The 20,719-nt window shown below is 52.8% G+C and overlaps 1 protein-coding gene across 1 annotated transcript in view; it reads right to left on the bottom strand.

Moving 5' to 3' along the window:
* Positions 1–5,328: 5,328 nt before the first annotated feature.
* SHB (SH2 domain containing adaptor protein B) overlaps positions 5,329–20,719 on the bottom strand; it is a 139,836-nt gene continuing 124,445 nt past the window's right edge. Inside the window, 1 exon segment of the mRNA XM_007107112.4 lies at positions 5,329–9,358. Within this exon segment, the coding sequence (XP_007107174.3) occupies positions 9,175–9,358 (184 nt within the window). The 3' untranslated portion in view covers positions 5,329–9,174.

Below are 20,719 nucleotides of genomic sequence, written 5' to 3'. Positions count from 1 at the left end.
GCAACGGGAGAGGCCACAACAGTGAGAGGTCCGCATACCGCAAAAAAAAAAAAAAACAAAAAACAACAACTTCCACCGGTTCCCTCTTGCCTCTTCAACAAATCCAAACTCCTTAACTTGGCTCGCGGGCTCTCGATGTCCTGGCCCCTCTACCTAATCTGTTCACCTCGTCTCCAGCTACATTCTGTGCTTCAGCCACGCGCAGTCTCTCAATGTTTTGCAAATCCTTGTTTCTTAGACCTTTTCCCCCCTTCACCACTGACTCTCAGCAATCAAACATGTTAACCCTTCAAGGCCCTTTGCCTTCTCCCCTGAAAAGCATTCTCTGATTAACCTGGGCTAACTTGGTTGCTCTTGCCTTTGCCTTCCCATAGCACAAAGTTTGGGGCACCTCTAATATCTGTTTATGTTATAATCATTTGTGAAGGTGTCTCCCTTTCCTTCTAGGGCAGAGCTATCTGAGTTGGTTCTGGCCCTCCAGCTCAGGGCTTGGCAAAAAGGGTGTTTGCCCAAATAAAATGCTGGTGGAGAGGGTCTGGGTTCTTAGGAAAAGGGCCATGAGAATGTTGCTGTTGGATCTTTGCTTAAGCACCCTCTACTCCCCCTCCCCCTCCCACCAAAATGCTTTCTAGAAACTTGTCTAGTGCACTCAGGCTCCATGGGCCCTTATGTCCACAAAAACAGCTTTACGCAAGCTGTCATCGGTAGAGCCTTGTCTACCGTGAGTGGCTCTGCCCAGATAAGGTCACCAGCAGTCTTTCCCTAGCAAGGGGTCAGTGACCTTCCTTTCCCTTTTCAGGCACTCCCCTTCACACCCCCAGGCTCCAGCCACAGGCCAGCCACTGCTGGTTCACGTCCCTGCTGCATTCTTTTACAATGTCCTCCGTGCCTCAAAGGCTCTGCGTGCTTCATGGCAAAGTCCTGTTCACCCTTCATTGCTCAGCTTACACAGAGGCTTCTTGCTGCTTTTCCTGACCTAACTACCTGACACAGAGCTGCCCCACAGTGCTATCCTTTGTGACTCGTATGCACTTTACAGATTGAAAAGCTAGATTCTAGCAGACCTACTATGAAGTCAGAATTTCCGGGGGAGAGGCCAGTTGGCCTCTCTAGCTCCAATACAAGCCTCAGGCAGTTCTCAAACTCTTTGGGAAGCAACAGTTCTAAACTGATACACTGACCCATAATAGTAACCTAAAGTTTGAAACCCAGAGACCTGCAGGGCTCAGGAATGTGTGCGTGAATAAGCCTGCAGCCCAGAGAGGAAACTGGGGTCTAGTCCTAAGGAGAAATGATCAGGGCTTGAAACAGACATATACCAAGTGCTGTGAGTGTGCAGAGAAGAGCGAAAATGCACTAGCTGCAATCAGGGAAGGCTACCTGGAAGAGGTGACCCATAAAGCATGACTAGGACTTAAAACAAGGTGGGCTCCAGAAGAAGCATGGGATGGGAAGAAGTGTGTAAGGAAGGAGACACCAGGTTTCTCATTCTCCCTGACCTCATTCCTGTTCCCCAACTTTGCCTTTGTCCCACGCACACCTACGGGCAGAGCCTATGCCCCCTGGTAGCTCTCAGGGCTCAGAACAATTGCTGACCTCTGGGTGGGATCCTGGGACACTTACTTGGTATCTAAATGACACATACTTGTGAAATACAAACACATTTTTATCTAGCAAGGGCTGAGTCAATAAAACAACATCAAACATTTGCACAATAGTCTTTGGGTCTTCCAAGCAGTTACTTGATAGTTATTCCCTCTGGTTTACACATCATTTGTATGCTCAGGGAAGTCCTGTGACTTGCTTGAGCTTAGTATGTATCGAGAGGTGAGGCTGGGACTGCACCACCTCCACCATTTTTGAGAACAGAAGCACTGTTGAGAACTGGTGCCTGGCACTTGGGGAAGGATCTGTGGATGGTGAGCTGCAGGGCAGTGGGGAGACTGGCCCTTTACACAGGACTCTCTAATCATAAGGCACGTGAGGAGCTTGTTACCAACACAGGTTCCTGGTGCCCACCCAAGACCTACTGACTCAAAATCTCCCAGAAGGGCTTAGGAACTTGTAATTTACAAGAGGCCCACGTGAACTATATGATGAGGCAAAGGTAGGATGCACTGAACTAGACGTGGCATGTTGCAAGGTCAGCAGACCTGGGTTTGAATCCTAGAACCACCACTTCCTGGTTTTGTACCTGGGGCAAAGCTCTCCCCCTCTCTGAGCCTCAATATCCCCACTTCAGAATGAGGATCCTTCCTGAGCCCACCTTCTGCATCCCTGAGGGAGGCTTCCCCGAAGGCAGACCCAGCACGACGGATGCTCATTCTCCTTCACATGGTGGGCATGGAGGGGGCAATGGAGGCTCAGGGAATATGTCACCCGAAGCTCTAAATGTCACCCTTCTCTTTTGTTCTGGGAAGAAGGGACTCTGTAGTTCCCTCTCGATCCTGCTAACCTTTGGGCTGTGACTGTCCTCTGGGGTGTGAGGTACAGAGCAGGAACGCAGGGCCCCCACCACTAAGCTGAACTAATGCTTTTCCCAGCAGCCACTTCACCTTCTAAGCCTCAGTTTCTCACCTGCTCTCATGGTGGGGGACCGGTGTGTGCACAATGTGTAGGGCACACACAGTAAGCCTGCTGTAAATGGGAACTTTTACCATTGTTAAATCATTTAGCAAATACTTATTGAGCACCTGCTATGTGCCAGGAGCTCTCCTAGACCTCTGCTTGTGTGGAGTCTACATTCTAGTGGGTGGAGACAGACAAATAATGAACATGATATGTGTTTAATATTTAAACAGTAAAGACACTACATGGATTTGATGCTTAAACAATAAAGACAATAAATAGGTTTAATATTGAAATAAACAGACTGACAATTATTTAAATAGTAAACACAACAGCTGCTTATTATTTAAATAATATAGTATGTTAGCATTAATTTAAATAAATAAAGATGGGGCAGCAGAAGATGCACGGTAGGGGAATGGAGAGAGCCACTCTGGACTTCAGTCTGGAGAGGAAAAGGATCTTGAGCGCTTATCCTTCATGATGTTCAATAGAGCTGGGGCATTTTTAATTTGTAAAGTGGACTCCTCTTTCACCTCCTAAAATGCCCCAGCCTTCCTGGAACCCCAGACCCTCTTTCCTTTGAAATCCTGTGGCTGTAATGACCCCTGCCTTTCCTATGAAAGCTCACCTTGTTCTCATCCTAGCTGACGTTGTCTGAAGTTTGACGAAAGCTCAGGCATGCGAAGGGCGTTCATCCAACGCTGCGTGTAATCTTTGCAATAACCCGTGAGGTCACTTCTCGTGCCATTTTACGGTGGAGGAAATGGAAGCTTTTTGCACATTGCCCACGTCACACGGCTGGAAAGGATGGAGTTAGGATATGAGCCTGGGCTTCAGTTTCTGTCTGTGTAACAGGCCAAGTGACTTAAGAGCTGCCTTCCCCTCCCCCTGAGACTGGCTGTAATGCTGAAGAGAACCACATGAGGGCGCCAGAACCACACTGGTGACATCCTGCCACCCAGTCAGATCATGGCCCCTTCAAAACTGTCCCCCAAAGCCAGAGATGATACTAGTCACTGCAGGCTGGGACGCTCCCACTGAGGAGGGAGCAAGAGAGAAGGAACTGGTTCATAAACTCTGTTCTAGAAGAATCCCCACCCCTACCCCAGTCTTCCCAGAGCTGCTGCACTGGCCAGGGTAACCCTCTGAGCTGGCCACCCTCAAGCACCTGTGGTATGTGGAGATGGACTTGCTGTGTGTCTTTGAGCAACCTCCTATCCCTCTCTGAACCTCAGTTTCTGGCCCACGCCGCCTGGTCTCTGTGCATAGATGAGAGAGGGCAGGTCGTCCACCACTTCCTGTCGACTAGTTGAGGAAGATGTTTCCTGTGCTCAACTTCCTGCTCCAGGTCACCAGCTCGTTCCAGGCCCTGTTTCATGCTCCATGTTTGTTAAATTGAACCAAAACGGAAATAAACTCTCCCAAACATAAAAGTGACTACCAGAGACATTTTTCTCTTCTCTCTTCAGGAATTATTCCTGGTCACAGAGCCCTGGCATTGGCCTGGTGGGCCCAGGAACAGGCCAGGGCTTTGCCGTCCCTTGAACAGGGAGCCCTGTGTGTGTGTGTGTGTGTGTGTGTGTGTGTGTGTGTGTGTGTGTGTGCGTGCGTGTGTGTGTGCTCTCTGAGGGGCTCCTTGAACAGGGAGCCCTGTGTGTGTGTGTGTGTGTGTGTGTGTGTGTGTGTGTGTGTGTGTGTGTGTGCGTGTGTGTGTGCTGTGGTGGGGGGGCGTGCTCTGAGGGGCTTAGGAGTTGGTGTGGATTCTGGGTCATTGGAATATGGAATCGAAGCCTGAGACTTGGGGGTAGTGGGGGAGGAAGAGGCCCACTGGGGCACAGCGGGCCACAACCTTGGGAGAGAGGGAGAGGCAGTGAGTTCCTCCAGGGCCGGGGGAGGGGATCGGCCTCCACTCCAGCGCAGGCTTCCAGGTGAGCCGGGGGTCCCTATGCCTCCTCAGGTGCTGACCTGTGTGTGAGGAAGAGGGCTTGGGCTGCAGACCCTCCTGCTCAGGCTGCATAAGGACACCATCATGATGATGGCATGAGGGCACACAATGGGAAACAGTGTGCCAGTCACGCCCTGCCTGCCGCTCTCCAGAAAACAGGCCAGCATCTCCTAGTCTTCAGGGAGACCAAAAATGGCTTCCTGCCACAAGGGGATGAACGCCCCTCCCCTTGCCCTGCTCTGTTCTTCTACCTCCACCGGATGAAGCCTCGGAGGCCCAGAGACCTTGCCATCTCCTACCATGCAGGCTGTGCTACACCAGGCCTATCTGACTCCCTCCATCATCCCCCCACCTGTTACCTCTGCCGGGAACACCAGGCTTCCAGGCTCCCTACTCATCCGCCAAGGCCCAACTGTTCCTCACTGCTGCAAGCAGATTCAACTCCCCCTCATCTGGGCCTCCACGGCCCCCGTCTATTACATCATGTGTAGTTGCCTGTTTGTTTTTCTGCCACACTGGAAACTTCCTGAGGGTAGGGGTTGGGTCCTATTCTCCTCTGTATCCACCAGGCCCAAGGACAGGTAGGCACTCAACAAATGTTTGCTGAACAAATTAATTTGTTTCCATTTAACAAGCTCACTAGGGCTCTAGCTTCCTCCTAATTAGGAAGCAGGAAGGTTCCTTCTTCTTGTAAGATCCACCTTTGGGGGATGATGGCAGAACTTCAGCTTCTGCAAGAAGGCGGCAATCAAACTAGATCCTGGGGCACACGTTTGCATTTTAAGGAAATAAAACATGCGTGCTCAGTGAGGTACATTTAAACAAGACACTTGTATATTAAAAGCTTCACATTAAATATACATTATACAGCTTATCGCACAGAATTATTGTATCAGTAGATCTTTACAGGACACTTTTTCGCAGTAGGTGGCAGTCCCAAGGCTCCTGGCAGTGACACAACAGGCCTGAGGAGAGGGGAGGGGCTGGGGGCTGTCAGTGCCTAGAGGGTACCTGAGTGGGTCTCTGGGGGGTTCTGGAAGGTGCTCCTGCATCTACACCCCTGGGCTGTGCTGGCTCCACCGGCCAACTTGCCCCATTTGTCTTTGCTGGTAACCGATTCTGGAAGGTAGAGACAGACATGGCAGTTTGCTGGATGACCATCTGATACAGCCAGGACACTTCATGAGCATTGATGGGCCAACTCCAAATGCCAGCCTGCCCTGTCTGCCCACTTCTGCACGCACTGTCCCTGGGGTCTGTGAGAGCACATGATAAGCCTGGTTGTCTGTCCCTGCTGGGACCTTGGTCAAGTGACAGCAAGCACTTCCCTGAAGCCGGCCAGAGCTCAGTGTTCCAAATCTTAAAAAGGCAATCTCTGGGTCCTGTGACTGTAGGAGAAGCAGAGCATCTGCCAAGGGCTCCACCTGTTGATGCCAGGCCCTTGCTGGAAGTTACATCATTGACTCCCCTCTGCTCACCCACTGGCCACTGAGGGGCACCAGCCTGGAGCTGCCCTGGGAGGGGAGGCATAGCTCAGCTGGGATTGGCTGAGCTTCCTGCAGAGGAGCCTTTTCACCATTTTCTTTAGAAGAGGTGCTCTGTGAGCCTCTCTCCTGACAGGCAGGTGGGCCATCTCTCCCCACAAAGCCTCCTTTCTTTCTGGGCTGTCATCTTGTTCTGGGGCGGGCGGAGCACTGCCCCAAAGGCCCTCACTCCTCAGTGCTCAAGGACATTACTGCTGAAGTGGTCGGGGCATTATGGTCAATAATGAAGCCAGCGACGGAGGGAAAGAAAGGGGAAAAAACCCCGACAGTTCTGTGGCTCTGAGCAACGCAGCCTGTTAGGGGCTAGAGGTTGTGTTCTGAAACAAAATGCTGAGGCGAGATATTGTGTGGCAGGGAGCTTTTTTTTTCCCCTCAAAGAAATCCAGCTCATTTTTCCCCCCATTAATTGGCAGCAGATGAAAAAAAAAAAAAAAAGCCAAAACAAAACCCAAACCAACGCCAGTAACCTGAATGTGAGTGTTTCTGAAAGGGAAAAGCTGTTTCAATTGTTAGATGTCCAAGAAAACATGAATACACGCCGACAGAGGAAACGGTCACAATTAGAGGAAGAAGAGGGAGAGGTTCATAAAATTAAGGAAAAAAATTCCTTTTAGCAGCTCCCATCCTGTAAGCTGGCTCCTCTGCCGGCCTCAGTCCCAAGGGGGAGCTGGTGGTTGGGCCTCCCCGGGAAACTTCAGGAAGACGAAGGCAGGGGAAGGAGGGAGGGCCCAGGAATCCCTTAAAAGAGAAAAGGCAAGACCAGAGGGCGAAGCAGCCTCGGTTTTCCTCAGACCACAGGCAGAGCCTCTTCTGAGGAGAGGTCTGCTCTGAAGACTGTCCACTGAGAAGGGTCGTGGGCTCCTGCACTGCCCCACCTGCGGCCTCAGGAAGGTCCCTGTGGGAATCTGCACTTGCTGGAGGACGAGGCACTAATGCAAAATCCACCCCACCCCCGGATCCATGGGCTGCCTTCCTCGTCCTCAACCTCTAAGTGGATCCTTGGGATCCAGTCTCCTTCGGCACCTCTGTCTGGATAAGTGCCAACTCCTCACTCATCTTCTCACTCACCAGAAAAATACATAAAAAAAGAGTAAAGCGTGAAACATTCCAGGTACTCCTGCCTTAAAGGATGTTTTGGAAAACGCAAAGCAGGTAAAAGGTCAGGATTGAGGCTTTGGAGACTAGACCCAGGCCACAGGCAATGAGGCAACCATGAGGTGGACGGGCCTGTTGGGATCCATGGGTGGGAGGGTCTCGGGCTGCCCGGACTGAGACAAGGACTCGGGAGGCTGACCCAAGAGTTGGACTGGGCAGGAAGCAGATGCCAAGGAAACAGCTTTGGCCACAACCCACTAAAATCCACAGCAGCCACCTAAAGGGGCACGGATTCTAGTCCTGCCCTGCGCTGGCTTGACAGGCGGCCAGGGCAAGTCCTCTCTCCTCGCTGGGCCTCTGTCTCTAATGTGAACTGTGAGTCTGAAGCATCGCGAAAGGCCTGGCAGTGCTGGTGATGTTCAAACTTGGTTCAGCCCCCTCCTGCTCGGGATGATGGTCACCGAACTTCCATTGTGCTCAGACCACTGGCAGGCAGACTGACGTGTGCTTGGCGAAGGCGCTGACACTTGTGCTCTCTCTGGATCCCTTGCACCTCCTTCAGTGGATGGAAGCCATGCCTTTCATGCTGCTGGGTGGGATTCTTCTATTTCTTCCACTGCATTTAACATGCATGGTGCGGTGGTAGGTGGGTGGGAGGGGAAAGAAGGGGAACTGAGTAACAGCAATCTCACTGAGGGTCTGCTCTATGTGAGCAAGACCCCCGCTCCTGTCAAGGGCAGGGGCTAGATAGGGGTCGAGTGTGGGAGTGTGTGTGCGGGTGTTCTTATCTGTGTGGAGGCAGTGCGGACGACCAGGAGCTCCGGCTCCACGTCCCCTGAGAGGTCAGGATTTGCCTTCTCTCAGGAGCAGGGTGACAGCAAGGCCATGTAGAGCCAAAGCACTGGCTCTAGAGCGTCCTCTGCTTACGGGCTGTGTTAACTGGGACAAGGTACTTTCCCTCTCTGAGCCTCCTTTTCCCCACATGTTAAATGCCTCACAGGGTAGCAGTGACCCCAGTTAATGGGGAGAGCCCTTTATGCACTGCTGGGTGCTGTGCACCTGAGGGGTTAACACAGACCTGCCATCACTGCATTGCTGGAGGCAGATGGGGGAGCATGGGTGCTGAGTCAACATTTGAGGCTACCATTGCTGGAGCCTGAATGCCCCTTCCTGCAGCTTGACTCAGGGGGAAAAGCAAATCCCTGCGGCTGCCTCAGCCCTGAGCTGGGGACTCCGCCTCCTTCCCGCGTGCCCAGAGGGGACACACCTTGCTCTGGGGACGAAACCCGCAGGTAAGCACTGCCCCCCCCAGAGACCCGCTGCAGTATATTAAAAAAAGGGATAAGAATATATATTAAATGACTATTTTATTTACACACCCTATTCATAAATAATTGAATCCTTTTTTTGACTGCACAATGATTCCTTGGAGATCTCCTAATGATTACACTGAATGACTAAAAGTGGATTAGTGGGCTTACATCTGTGTGTGGCCATGTTCTCCCACGTATGTGCTCACACTCGCACACACACGCTGACACGCACACACCAGAGGGGAGGCGGGATTCCCGGGGCCTTCAGGGCTCTCAAAGCACCAGCATTTGGCTCCCAGCACCAGTGGGGCCCCGGTGGGAAAACTGCACCCCGTACACAGGTGTGAATTCCTGACGGCTGGAGAACAAAGAGCCGCAACCCCGGGAGCTCCCGCCCCGCCCCTCGGAGCTGCTCTCCTTTGTTCATCCTTGAAGGCATCTCTTTGGATTTGCAAATATTTTAATTCACAGAAACTCGAAGAGGGGTTGGGGGTGGGGGCTGCGGTGGCGGGCTGGCCGTCCCTCAGTCTTTATCCAGGCCTTCTCCAGCCCCCGTGAGTGGCAACAGCATTCTAGAGACATGCAGTGGTGTGCTAGTACCATACACACGACACAAACTGGACACGGCTGGCAACAGCGGCCGGGCGGGTCGGCGGGGGCCACCGGCTCCTCCACGTCTGGGCCCCGTCACAGGGCAGGGAGGGGCTCACAGGGTCCGCACAGCCACGGGGTAGAGGAGGGACAAGTGCTCGGCCCCTTTGATGGGCAGCTTTCTGGTGGTGTAGTAGTGGATGACTTCTGGGACACTGTCGAACGGGGGGCTGTTCTGACCCAGGACGTATTTCTCTTTGGTTTTGGCCAGTTTCATGTGCATGAAGCCCTGGTTGCTCCTGTGAACAAAGCGCAGAGATTATTAAGATGTGCAGAATGACGAAGGCCCAAGATCAATCAGGAAAGCAATTCCCAGAGAGCTACTCACTTTTGCTCTGAACCGAGGTGTGTCATGAATTCACACTCATTATCCGAGAGAACTCTCCCTCTTGGCCATATTCCTGCTAAGGTGTGAAGATTCCTTGCTGCCCGGGACAGAAGAGATCCCAGCCAAGAAGCAGCCTTGAGCTGCACCTCTCCCAGCCAGGAACAGAGCCCAGGACCGGCTGAAATGCGGCTGCACCTAAGAGCCCCCTCAATCCCAGCAGCAGACAGGGAACCAGCGGCAAACACAGCTGCAGGAGAGTCTTTCAACCTCGGGAGCTTTGAGGGACTTCCTCAGGAAAACAAAGAAACCCCCAAACTTGGCCCCTCTTCCTATTACTGATGCAGATGAGAATTTAAGCCTTGCCTGGCAGGCACAATGTTTAAGTCCCCAATGCCCTGACAAGTAGGCAGGACAGGGGTCATCACCCCCAGTTTACAGATTAGGAAACAGAGTGTGGCAGGATGACAGGCGAGCTGTTTTCCAAAAACTGATGCTCTCTCTTCAGTAGTATGGAACTGCCAAGCCAGGGACTACATTTCCCAGCCTCCCTTGTAGCCACTGTAGTCACGTGACTGGTTTAATAAGCCAATAGAATCTGGGGAGAATGTGTGCGCCCCGTCTTTCGCCCCAACGCAGGCACTCTCCTGTCTGTGCTTCCTCTCTCTGCTCAGTAAACCCTGCCTGCCTCCTTCTCCAAGGCCCAGGTGGAGTGTTTCCTCTGCCAGGAAGTCTTCCAGGTTCCCACTGGCAGAGCTCCTTCCTTCTTCCAGCTGCACCGAGGATATAACGCCTCCATCAGCACTTGCCTTCCTGAACTGTGACTAGTTATCCATCTTCTCAATTCCCCTGAGAGCTCCAGAGGAGTACGCAGGCTCTGTGCCCACCATGCTCGGCATCCTATGAAGTGGGTAGTGGGTGGGTTCCTCGGAGATCAGAGCAGAGCCCTATGTCCGTGACCCTCGCAGCCTGCCAGCTGCACCAGCATGCTGGGTGGGGTTTTGTTTCCACCTGACCCTAGCAGACCTCTCCCGCCTCCCACCCAGGACTCTGGCCCCATCGGGTCACCACTAACCCCTCCGTCAACCTGCCTGTGCTCAGGCTGCCCTTTCCCTGCTCACTCAGCTCCAAGATTTAGCCACCACACTTGTGGATGCTTGGTTTCCAAAGCACAGTCCAAATTTACTGAGGGTGTGTCACTTAGTGAGAAAGTTGGGGCTCTGACCTCCTGCGCCTTCTCCAGAGCCCATCCTTGGTCACTGATAACTTGTGAGCAGCCCTAGAGGCCCGGCTCCTAGGAGACCACGCCCACCCCAGGCAAGGCCGAGAGCTCCGTGTAGACACAGGTTTGCAGTTTGTAGCCCTTCCAAGCTTTGATTCTTCTTGCTTCAGCTGTTCCCACATCTCTTCCATCCAGGACCGGGTTCCCCACGCTTACCGGTGCCTGCTCTATTAATGCGTCAATTTGGACTCCAGGACCATTTTCAAATGGGCAGAGCAAATGCTTAATGAAGTGCAGGCACTGAGCAATACATCTGCTCATAATTACGTATTTAGAGATGTCACCCTTAGCTTAAAGGAAATCGTTCGGAGAGCAATTATGTTTCAAGAGAGAATAATTCCTGTAAAGAACTGAAATTTAAATCAAGATTTTTTAAGGCTGACAATGTTCTAATTACAGAGCCTGTGGCAAGTTCTGCTCCTCAGTGAAGGGTCATTTCATTGGAGAATTGCCTTGTCACATCTGAGAAGCAGGAGGCACACTTGCTTAAGCCGTTAGAAAGGAACTGGTGCGCGCCTTAAGTGAAAAAACGTGCAACTCCCTCTGAGTGAAGACTCCGCTACCTGCTACCCACATCCATGGAGAGATGGCAAATCTGTGCTGGCCTGGAAAGGGCTGTAATTGCTTGAATGCAGAGCTGAAATTGTGTGGCTAAGAAAACCGGGGACAGTTAAAAAGCTTTGCACTCTTGGAGGCCACGTGCTCAGCTTTGCCTGGAGAAGGGATGTGTATGGGAGACAGCAGAGCTGGAGCTGCAGGTGAGTGACATGGGCGGGTGTGTGTGGCCTTGGACATGTCATGCCCTCTGTGTGGGGTGACATTTTGGGCTTTATGTACCACAGTCTACAGCTGGGGCTGCAAAGCACAGGATGTGTTAGATCACAGCAACCAGTTGTGAGCTGGTCTGAACGCCAAAGCTCTGATGGCACTGCAGGTACGAAGTTGCAGGGGGAGCTGATTTAATTTCTAAGGAGATTAAAGAAAATAACTCATATGGGTTAATGGGATATTTTCATACCAGTTGTTCTTAAAATACTCAGTGAGGGAAGTGGGCAGAGATGGTAGTAACAGAGGACAGAGCCAGAGACAGAAGCTGAAGCTCCTCTGTTCCCAGGCTGAGGGCTTGCGAGGTCACCAGATATTAAGAACTCCACACTAACGCCTCCACCTCAACAGACACAGGCAGCCGCTGGTACCTTCCTGCAGTCCCTCCTGACTCTCCAGGCCCACTGTTTGTTCTTCTGATGCTCGTATTTCAGTACACACTAGTTTATAACCCTGAGCTGGGCTGTACTGAGGGGGCAGGCGGTTACAAAGTTCGGAGCCCAAGGCAGAGAACTCAGGCCCGTGACCCGAGTCCAGGGCCTGACCATTCCCGGCAGAGGGAGAGCTGGCCCTCACCCTGCAGCCCCGGCAGGAACGGCCCTTCCCCCTGGGCTCACGCACTGCACCCTCTGGTTCTCTGGACCTGAGGTTCTCCTTGGGCTGTACTGGGCTCATTCCCTGCCCCCACTGGATCCATGGGGAGACTAACTGGATGGCCTCTGAGGGTGCTTCTGGGCCTAAGGTCCTGGATTCCATGTGTATGAGCGTAATCTGCTGCCCACGTGGTGAGGGCTTCCTGCAGGAAGGGGTCGAGGCAGCCTCATGCCCCACCCCCCTCCACTGCTGCCCACGGCCTCCAGTGCCGCTGTCACGGGGTACTGGCCCGGATGGCCCTCAGGCTGATGTGTCCTGGGCACTTCCTGCGAGCCAGGCCATATGCTAAGCACTGAGACTCAGATGGGAGGTGGCTGACCCAGGGTCACACAGCAATCAGCAGTGGCGATGCCGCTTCCTTCCCTGGTGGGCCTTTCCCAGAGCCCACGCTCCTGACCTCAGCGCTGTCCAGCTCCAGGAGAGAGCCCTACTTAGCCCCCAACACTCCACGTGAGTCTAGGCGCGTGGTGCGTGAGAGGCATCAGAGCCTGAGCAAGTGACTCCTTGACTCCAAGCCTCAGTCCCCACGACATCCATCCTGCAGGGCTGATGATACGTCAGAGCAGCACAGGGGCTAGCAGTGAAAGGCCATCCTGGAGATTGGGGACAGTGTGTCCTGACCAGCGGAGCCCCCAGCCATGAAGGGACCATCACACGGAGTTGGTGGGCCCTGCGAGATAAGCAGGCTTTCTTTCTGAGATAATCTATCAAACCCGGACTTATGCAAAGGTCAGGCAGAGCCTTGTCAACACATAGCTACGGGGTGTGCGGCAGTGATATACCCTGATCGGTCACAAGGTCCCCACGAGTGAGGTGCTGCCTAACAACAGTTGAAGATTTAAAAACAGCTGCCAGGGATGGCTTTCAAGACTCCCAACTCGGGGGCTTCACTGGTGGTGCAGTGGTTAAGAATCCGCCTGCCAGTGCAGGGGACACGGGTTCGAGCCCTGGTCCGGGAAGATCCCACATTCCGCGGAGCAACTAAGCCCCTGTGCCACAACTGCTGAGCCTGAGCTCTAGAGCCCGTGAGCCACAACTACTGAGCCCACGCGCTGCAACCACAGAAGCCCGTGCACCTAGAGCCCGTGCTCTGCAACAAGAGAAGCCACCGCAACGAGAAGCCCGTGCACCGCAACGAAGAGTACCCCCTGCTCGCCACAACCAGAGGAAGCCTGCGCGCAGCAACAAAGACCCAATGCAGCCAAAATAAATAAATAAATTTTTATATATATATATATAAAAAAAAGACTCCCAACTCTACTTAGAAGACGACATCCAGCACAAGAAGAGAAAAGATTAAATTTTCCAGGGAGAAGAGAGGGTGCATCAGATAACCAGCATGCCCAGGGATGCTGCAGTGCTCTGGACGCTGCTTTTGGAGCAAGAAGCAACCTGGGGACCATCTCGTTTCACCCTCTTGGGGTACCCTGGAGGAAACAGGTCAGAGAGAGCAGCACTCTGGCTCAAGGCACACAGCAAGGTAGGCTGTGGTTATGGCAAGAACCTGGGGCCCACGCGTCCAGGGCCAGGTGGGCCGGGTCCCAGGCCACCTCCCATCATCGCTTCTGAGAAGGCATGGGTCCCCGGGGAGCTCAGATAGGCCGCCGCCTGCCAAGCTCCTGTGTCAGCCCCGTCTCCTTTGATAGGACATCTTGCAAGAGCTAAGTCACAATTAGGGGTGTCTCCAGTGGGTGACCTGACTAATGAGTCTTGTAAGGCTGGTAGAGGCTGGGGATGCTGTGGCTGTCAGGGCGTTCAAATGGCTCATTATCATCACAAAAAGCACCTCCTCATCACCAGGATTATCAAACGTGCCTGGCGCGCTGGGCCTAATAACAGACCCCACCTTGTCTCTTAATCATGGGCTTTAATAAAACATCACTCAGCCTGCAGCTGCTGGCCCGAACAGGGTGCGAGGCCTCACCTCTTGCTTTTAGACCTAATTGCTTGATGCATATTTCATGAAGAATCTTGGGTAATAGTTATGTTAAATCGCTTCTTTTCATGATGAAGTGACTTAAAAATACTTGCATATAATATTTATGCAGGAGAAGGCAAGGAAATTGCCCTTTGGGACTAGCATGTAGGACCTGGTTACAGGAAACCACACACAGAGGTGATCTCTGGTTTACCTCTACTGAAAGGTGGTTGGGGAGCTGCTGTCTTCACTGAGATGCCCCAGAACATTGTCCCTCAGCTCGAAACCGTCCAGGACTCCCCACTGCCACTGCAGAATGAATGCTCGAACCCCACTGTGCACCAGGCACTGAGCTGAGCCACTGCTACATGTTACCTCATTTAAGCCCACAGCAAGGTTGATAAGTTGCTTTCTGTGACTACCGTTGTTTACAGATGGGGAAACTGAGGCTGAAGGAGGTTGTGTGTCTCGTCCCGTGGGACACGGTGGGACCAGGATTTCACTGTGTCTGTCTGACTTTGAAGCCTGTGGTAAGCATTCAGGGCCCTGACACTACCACTGCAGCCTCATCTTCCCCTGCTCAGCCACCCAACCAGACGGATCCAGGTGTCCAGGTTCCTGCAGCTCTGTGAGCTCCTGAGGTCAGGAACTCTGTTCACTGGGACGTTTCTCAGCAGGTCAAGCCTTATTCCCCTTTGGGCCCTCAGCACATGCCTGGCACATAGCCTAGCACGCCGTTCATCTGTCCATCCATCCACCCAGCAGCTATCTAGTGAGTGTCTATCTTGAGCCAAGGAAATGAGGCCCCGTGCATCCTCCTCTCTGGACTGTAAGCTCCAGAGGGCAGGCTGGTGGCGACTCCACCAGGTCCCCGAGTGTGGTCCAGCCAGGGTAGAAGCTGCCTCTTTCAAGGCCAGACACAGTGGCTGCTTTGCCTGGTCAGCACTGGTCCCAGGGGGAGCCAGCTTAGTGAGGGGCAGAGCCATGGGGAGAACCTAGAGGGTCACCTCTACAGGGGGTACAAAGGCACCTGCCTCTCAAATTGGAAAGAGAAGTCTCACTTGAGGGAAGCCACAAGCCACAGAGAAGAATGGGTCAAACCTTTTTCTTTCCTTGGGATTCTACCAGAAATCATTCCTGGGTACAGAGCCAGCCAGTGCCCCTGCCCAGGCCTAAATAAACAAAACGAATGTGACACAAGTTCCCTCCTAAAACCACGTCTTCCTGAGGGCGCAGGCCCGCCCTGCTCTGGGGCCCAGCAGATCTCAAAGTGGCTGTATCTCTTCCTCTTCTTGTGGGTTATTTTAATTAAAAAGTTGAATCTTACATTGTGCAAAGATTTCTGAGGCCAGATCGGTTAAGAGAAGAGGAAGGATGAAATTGGGCATCTGAATGCCCTCAACAATTGGTTGCAGGATGATTCTCAGGGGATGGAGGTGTCGCCTGCTCTCCGTGAGCATGACAACAGCAACAGCATTCACCCTCAGGGCCCTCGGAGCACAGGTCTTGTGATCAGCGTGGAGAGGGCATGAGACCAGCCCATCAGGTCCTTCTGACCCCACAAGTGTGCACCCAAGTCAGGGTGGAGATGGACACGGACGTTTGTATCGAATTAACTGGGCATAGGTGCGTTCTAGGCCCGGCTCTAATGCTGATCTGCTGTGACCTTGGGTGAGGGAGCATCCCAAGGGAGCCAGCCTGGAGGGTGACCATGGCAAGATACCTCCTGCCTCCATGGCCACCTAGGGGCCTACAAATCAGGTACTTCCTGCCATAACCCCGCCCCCTGCTCGGCAACGCTGCCTCTGCAAGCAGATGGCTCTGATTCAGGACGTCTGCTCTTTGACCTCCTGGGAGATGGGATCTTTTGCTGGATAAGTGTCTACAGAGAAACTCCTCACCATATCTGTGAAACAAGCCACTCCAGAAACACTCATGAGTGCCTGCAGAGAAGCATGTTCTGAGGAGAGCCCTGGGCCTGCTGTGGGAAAAAACTACCCAGATCTCAAGTGATGGGGGCCTTCAGGGGAAAGGTACCTAGTTGACATCTCCTGAGGATGTCAGGCTGGCATCTGCACATGCTGTGAACTACCAGCACAGGGCCTGGGAGCCTGGCAGAACAAACGTGCACAATGTGATGGCCACCGCTGCCGTTGGTCTGTGACTGGACTAACCTGTGGCTTCACAAAGAAGCTGGGAGGGCTGGCATTATCTGCAAGACACCCACTGCACACATGAGAACACCAAGGGCCAGAGGGAGAAGCAACCTGTCTGAGTCACAGCGAGAGGACACCAGGGCTTTCTGAGCCAGGGGACCAGGATGTGAGTCCTTCTAGCTGTGTGTCGGGGTTCTCCAACTGTGCAATGCATGGGGTGAGGGGCATGGAGGCCCTTTCAAGCTGAGATGTTCTAGGGGTTGAGGAGCTGTGGGAAGGGGCTTATGAGGTCACATGCCACCCACTGCCTTCCGAAATAGCCTTCAGGGGGACAAGCCAAAGACACATGCGCCAAGTTATGGTGAACAAACATCTAAATGTGAACACTGCTGAGCCAAACAACTTGATTTACAACCAAATAATTAGACTTTCAATAAGCGCATTGGCAGTGATAAGCCTCCCCAGGAAGCCTGGGCATTTCTCAAGCTCTAAATTGGCGGCTCAGGGAGAGGGCCTTCAGTAAATCACGATGAAAAGCCATCTCCAGGCAGAAGGAGAGCTGGCAGATGCATCTCGCGGCAAACATGGAGAGGCATAAGGCTTGTTTTGTGCCACGCAAAGCAGCATAGGTCAAAATGAACTGATCTGGGGCAATTTTCTCAGGAGTAGACTAACAAAGTGTCAGGCAGGAGGATTTTAATGATCCAGACTGACAGCTGAGGGAGTGAGCCTCCCATCACTGGGGGTGTGTACGTGGGAGGGTAATGATGCATGGGGGTAGGCTGGATGACTTTTGCAGTCTCTCTGGTCAGTGTTCCTAGCAGTCCTCAGGCTCCAGCAAGTGCACATGAAAACTGCAAGGGGAGAGGTGGAGGCAGGGGGAGGGGTGACATGAAATGTTTCAGAGCTTTAGGAAGGGGAAAGAGGACTCTTCCAGGAACACAAAGACCCTTTTGTGTTTGAAGCACGTGGGGTTGATGGTGGTGACTGAACTGAAGTCAGATGCCTGGGTTCAAACTCTGATCCCACTGATGTCATTGGCTGGGCAGGTCCCCTCTCCCTGGGCCTCAGCATCCCCATCTGGAAAAGGTAGAGGGGGTTCCTCCAGTGCTGAAGTTTTCAAGCTAATGAGAGACATCACAGTGGTGTGGAGGGTGTGCCAGCCTCCGCCAGGAGGACTAAGACAGGGCAGGACGGCTATCCTCATGCAGGTACAGGGAATCCCCGGGCTTGAGGACAGCACAGTGGCAAAAGTAAGGCTTCTTAACATCTGTGCCAACGGGATGGACAGAATGCATTCAGGACTGGGGTGGGGTAGAGGGGGGTTTCCTTCTACTAGGACAAGCCTCTCTCCACCCATACTCTTCTTGGAGCACTGGTCCTCAACTGGGGCGAGTTTACCTCCCTCCTGGAGGAATCTGACAATGTCTGGAGACAGGGGAGCTGCTGGCATCTACAGGTGGAGGTCTGCATAGGACATGCTGCATAGGACAACCCCACAACATAGAATAATCCAGCCCCAAATTTCAACAGTGGCAGCTCACTAGTCACCCATGCCTCAAATCCTTCATCTGTGAAATGGGAGTAACAAAGAGTCCACCCTCACAGTAGTTGTGAGGGAGAAGTGAGAATGCCTGTGTGAAGGAAGCATGAATGCCTGATAAAGGTTAGTCATCTGGCTCCTTATTTAAGGGCTTAAGACACAACACAGAATTTGCCAAAGGGCTGCAAAGGGCTCCAGGCTGTTTCCAAGGACCAACTCCCACTTCACCACCAACCAGCAGGTGCAGGGGGAACACACGGTACCTGAAGGAAGGTCCAGAACAGGGACTGGGCAAAGGCAGCCATAAGGGTAAGCACCAGCTGCCATGTAGAGGATTTTGAGGGGCACAGGGGCTTTTATAGGCAAAAGGGGAGCTGGAAACCTGGGGTTGAGCCAGGTGAGGCTGGAGAGTGAGATGAGGGGAGCACTCTGGGATGAGGAAAGCAAGACGAGGGCAAAGGGACCACCGCCTGCAGACCCAGGGGACCCAGACCTGGGGCTGAGTCCCCTTTTGCCACTCTGAGCTGTGCCTCCCTCTGAGCCTCAGTTTCCTCATCTGTGGGATGGAGTTTTCACTGCCCACCCGTGAGAACCATCGTGAGGTCCGAGCTGGATGATGCATGAGCAAGTTTGGCAGGTGCTAAGGCTAGGGGTTCTGACATGGCTTTGTTCCCACCTGCACTGCAGGAGCCTGAGTAGAAGTTGCTGCCCATCTGGTTTGCCTTGCTGGCTCCGTGCTACCCGGGCTGAGCACTGAGTGTGTCTCCCTGTCTGCCTGGTCTGCCATTCATGGCCACGTTGGCAGCAGGACCACATCCTCCAGCTGGGCAGCCTGCCCGGCTGGGGTGGGAGGCCTGGGTTCTGGCCCTAGCTCTGTCGCTGGGGGACTATGGGCATGGTGTTTACGACCCTGAGATCAACTTTCTCAAACATGGAGTGGTATTTCACAACACTCTCAAAAGCACACTATTACACAGCAGGGTCCACATGAAAACAGAATGGGAATGATGAGGAAAGAGGCTTCTCTGCTTAAAAAATACTGGTCTATGGCAGTATTGTGTGTATTGCTCTGTATTCAACATTTCTGAGATAGACAAGACACCAAGCAGAGGCTTTTGAGACCATGTGTTTCTCTGCTCTTATTTCACAGATGACATTAAGGCCCAGAGAGGAGTGGAGGTTTGCTCCCATTCTCCAGTGAATCCAGAATGTGCCCCTTCCCCCCACCCGCCCCTGTGCCATTAGCTGTAGGGGATTCTTGGGCAATACCCATAGCCTCTGTATGCTCAGAGCAGGCAGCAATGCCTGTGACAAGGTGGAAGGTGGAGGTGGGCGTGCAGGGAGGGGGAAGAAGGCAGCAATCCCCCCACACCCCAATTCTCATCCTTGTCCTTAAAGCACAGTTCTTACCCTCACTATCCTCCAGACCCAACTCCTTTCCTGGCTGGGGCGCCCCTTGCTAACTGACCAACTGATTCATTAACACAGCAAAGAAGGGGACTCGCCCACAAAGCACCTGATCCAACTCACAGTGTTACTCAAACAAGTAAAGAAGGAAAAATCCAGGAGGGCCTTTACAAACTGAAAGCTAAAACGGACCTACCTGCTCAGTGGTCCTACCTCTAACCTGAGGGTCCGTTCTTCCTCCCTGGAATTTCAAAGGCACACAGTTGACTCTAAGCCACCCAGACACCCTGGCCAAGGGCCTTTTGCACATCATGTGAATGATGGTGATGGTGGTTTTCAGTGGAAAAGCTCCCAACAGTCCTTGGGGATCTGGGCCTCAGTTTCTTCATCTGTGAAATGGGGAGGACTTTATGATATTCCTTAAAGTCACTGAAAGCAAGTGAAAAGAGCTCTGAACTAGATGTCAGGGACCTGGTCACAGCCCTGGCTCCTGTCCTCTTGGGCCTCAGTTTCCCCATCTATCTATACAACAAAGGGAGAGAACTAGGTGACCACTGAGGTCCCACAAACTGCTAAACCTTTGAAACTTAGCACATAGGTGCTCACACCACGCAATGAAGAAGGAATGACTATTCAGATATGAAACAAAAGGACTGACCTTCATTACAGACATCCCAGAGTTTCAGGGTTGGAAGAGGAGTGCAGGTTTCCCAAATATAGAGTTTCTTCAAATGTGCCCCAGAATGCCTACATCAAAGTCCCTGAGGATTTGCTAAGCCTGCGACTCCCTGGGCCTCTCTGGAACCTGAATCAGCTTTTAATATGCTCTTCAAGAGATTCCGATTCACATTCAAGCTTGAAAACCACCATTCTAATACTATCTGATGATGCAAAGTCCACATTCACATCTCATGTTCAGCTTTTGTGGCTTACCCCCAGTGTTGGGGAGCTTACTCCTTACAGGTACAACCTTTTCCAACCTTTGATGGCTCTGACCATGAGAAAGTCCTTCTACGTTCTGAGCTGAAATGTGACTTAGCACATTCCAGCAGGCCACAGCTGCTCTGCCTGCCCTGGGAAGGCCCCCCTGGAGAGCAGAATATAGAAGCAGGCACAGACCTGAGGCTGCTCCTCTCCAGCTGTCCTCTCTCATCCTGGTCCCCCCTGCTGCTCACAATCTCTCATACACATGCTGGCCTGCAACTGGACAGTGTCCCCAATGGGTATGTCCCACTTGGCCATTAGCCCTGCTGTCTGGACATGACTCCATCACCATGTGGACACCCTGAGCCTTCGCTGAACTCCTTTCTGGTGTCTTCTGACCTCCAGAGTCCACCTCTGTCTTCCTCCTCCTCCCCATCCCAAGGGACAGGATCTCACTGGCATGCGAGTGTCAGTGGGTGCAGACAACATGCACCTCTTGACCAAACCAAAAGGGGCACCAGTCCAAGAACATTAAGAAGCAAAAGCCCCACTGGCTGTGGCCACAC

Source organism: Physeter macrocephalus, chromosome 9 (assembly GCF_002837175.3).
Source record: "Physeter macrocephalus isolate SW-GA chromosome 9, ASM283717v5, whole genome shotgun sequence".
Classification (NCBI taxonomy): domain Eukaryota; kingdom Metazoa; phylum Chordata; class Mammalia; order Artiodactyla; family Physeteridae; genus Physeter; species Physeter macrocephalus.
This window is presented reverse-complemented; position numbering and strand designations above follow the sequence as displayed.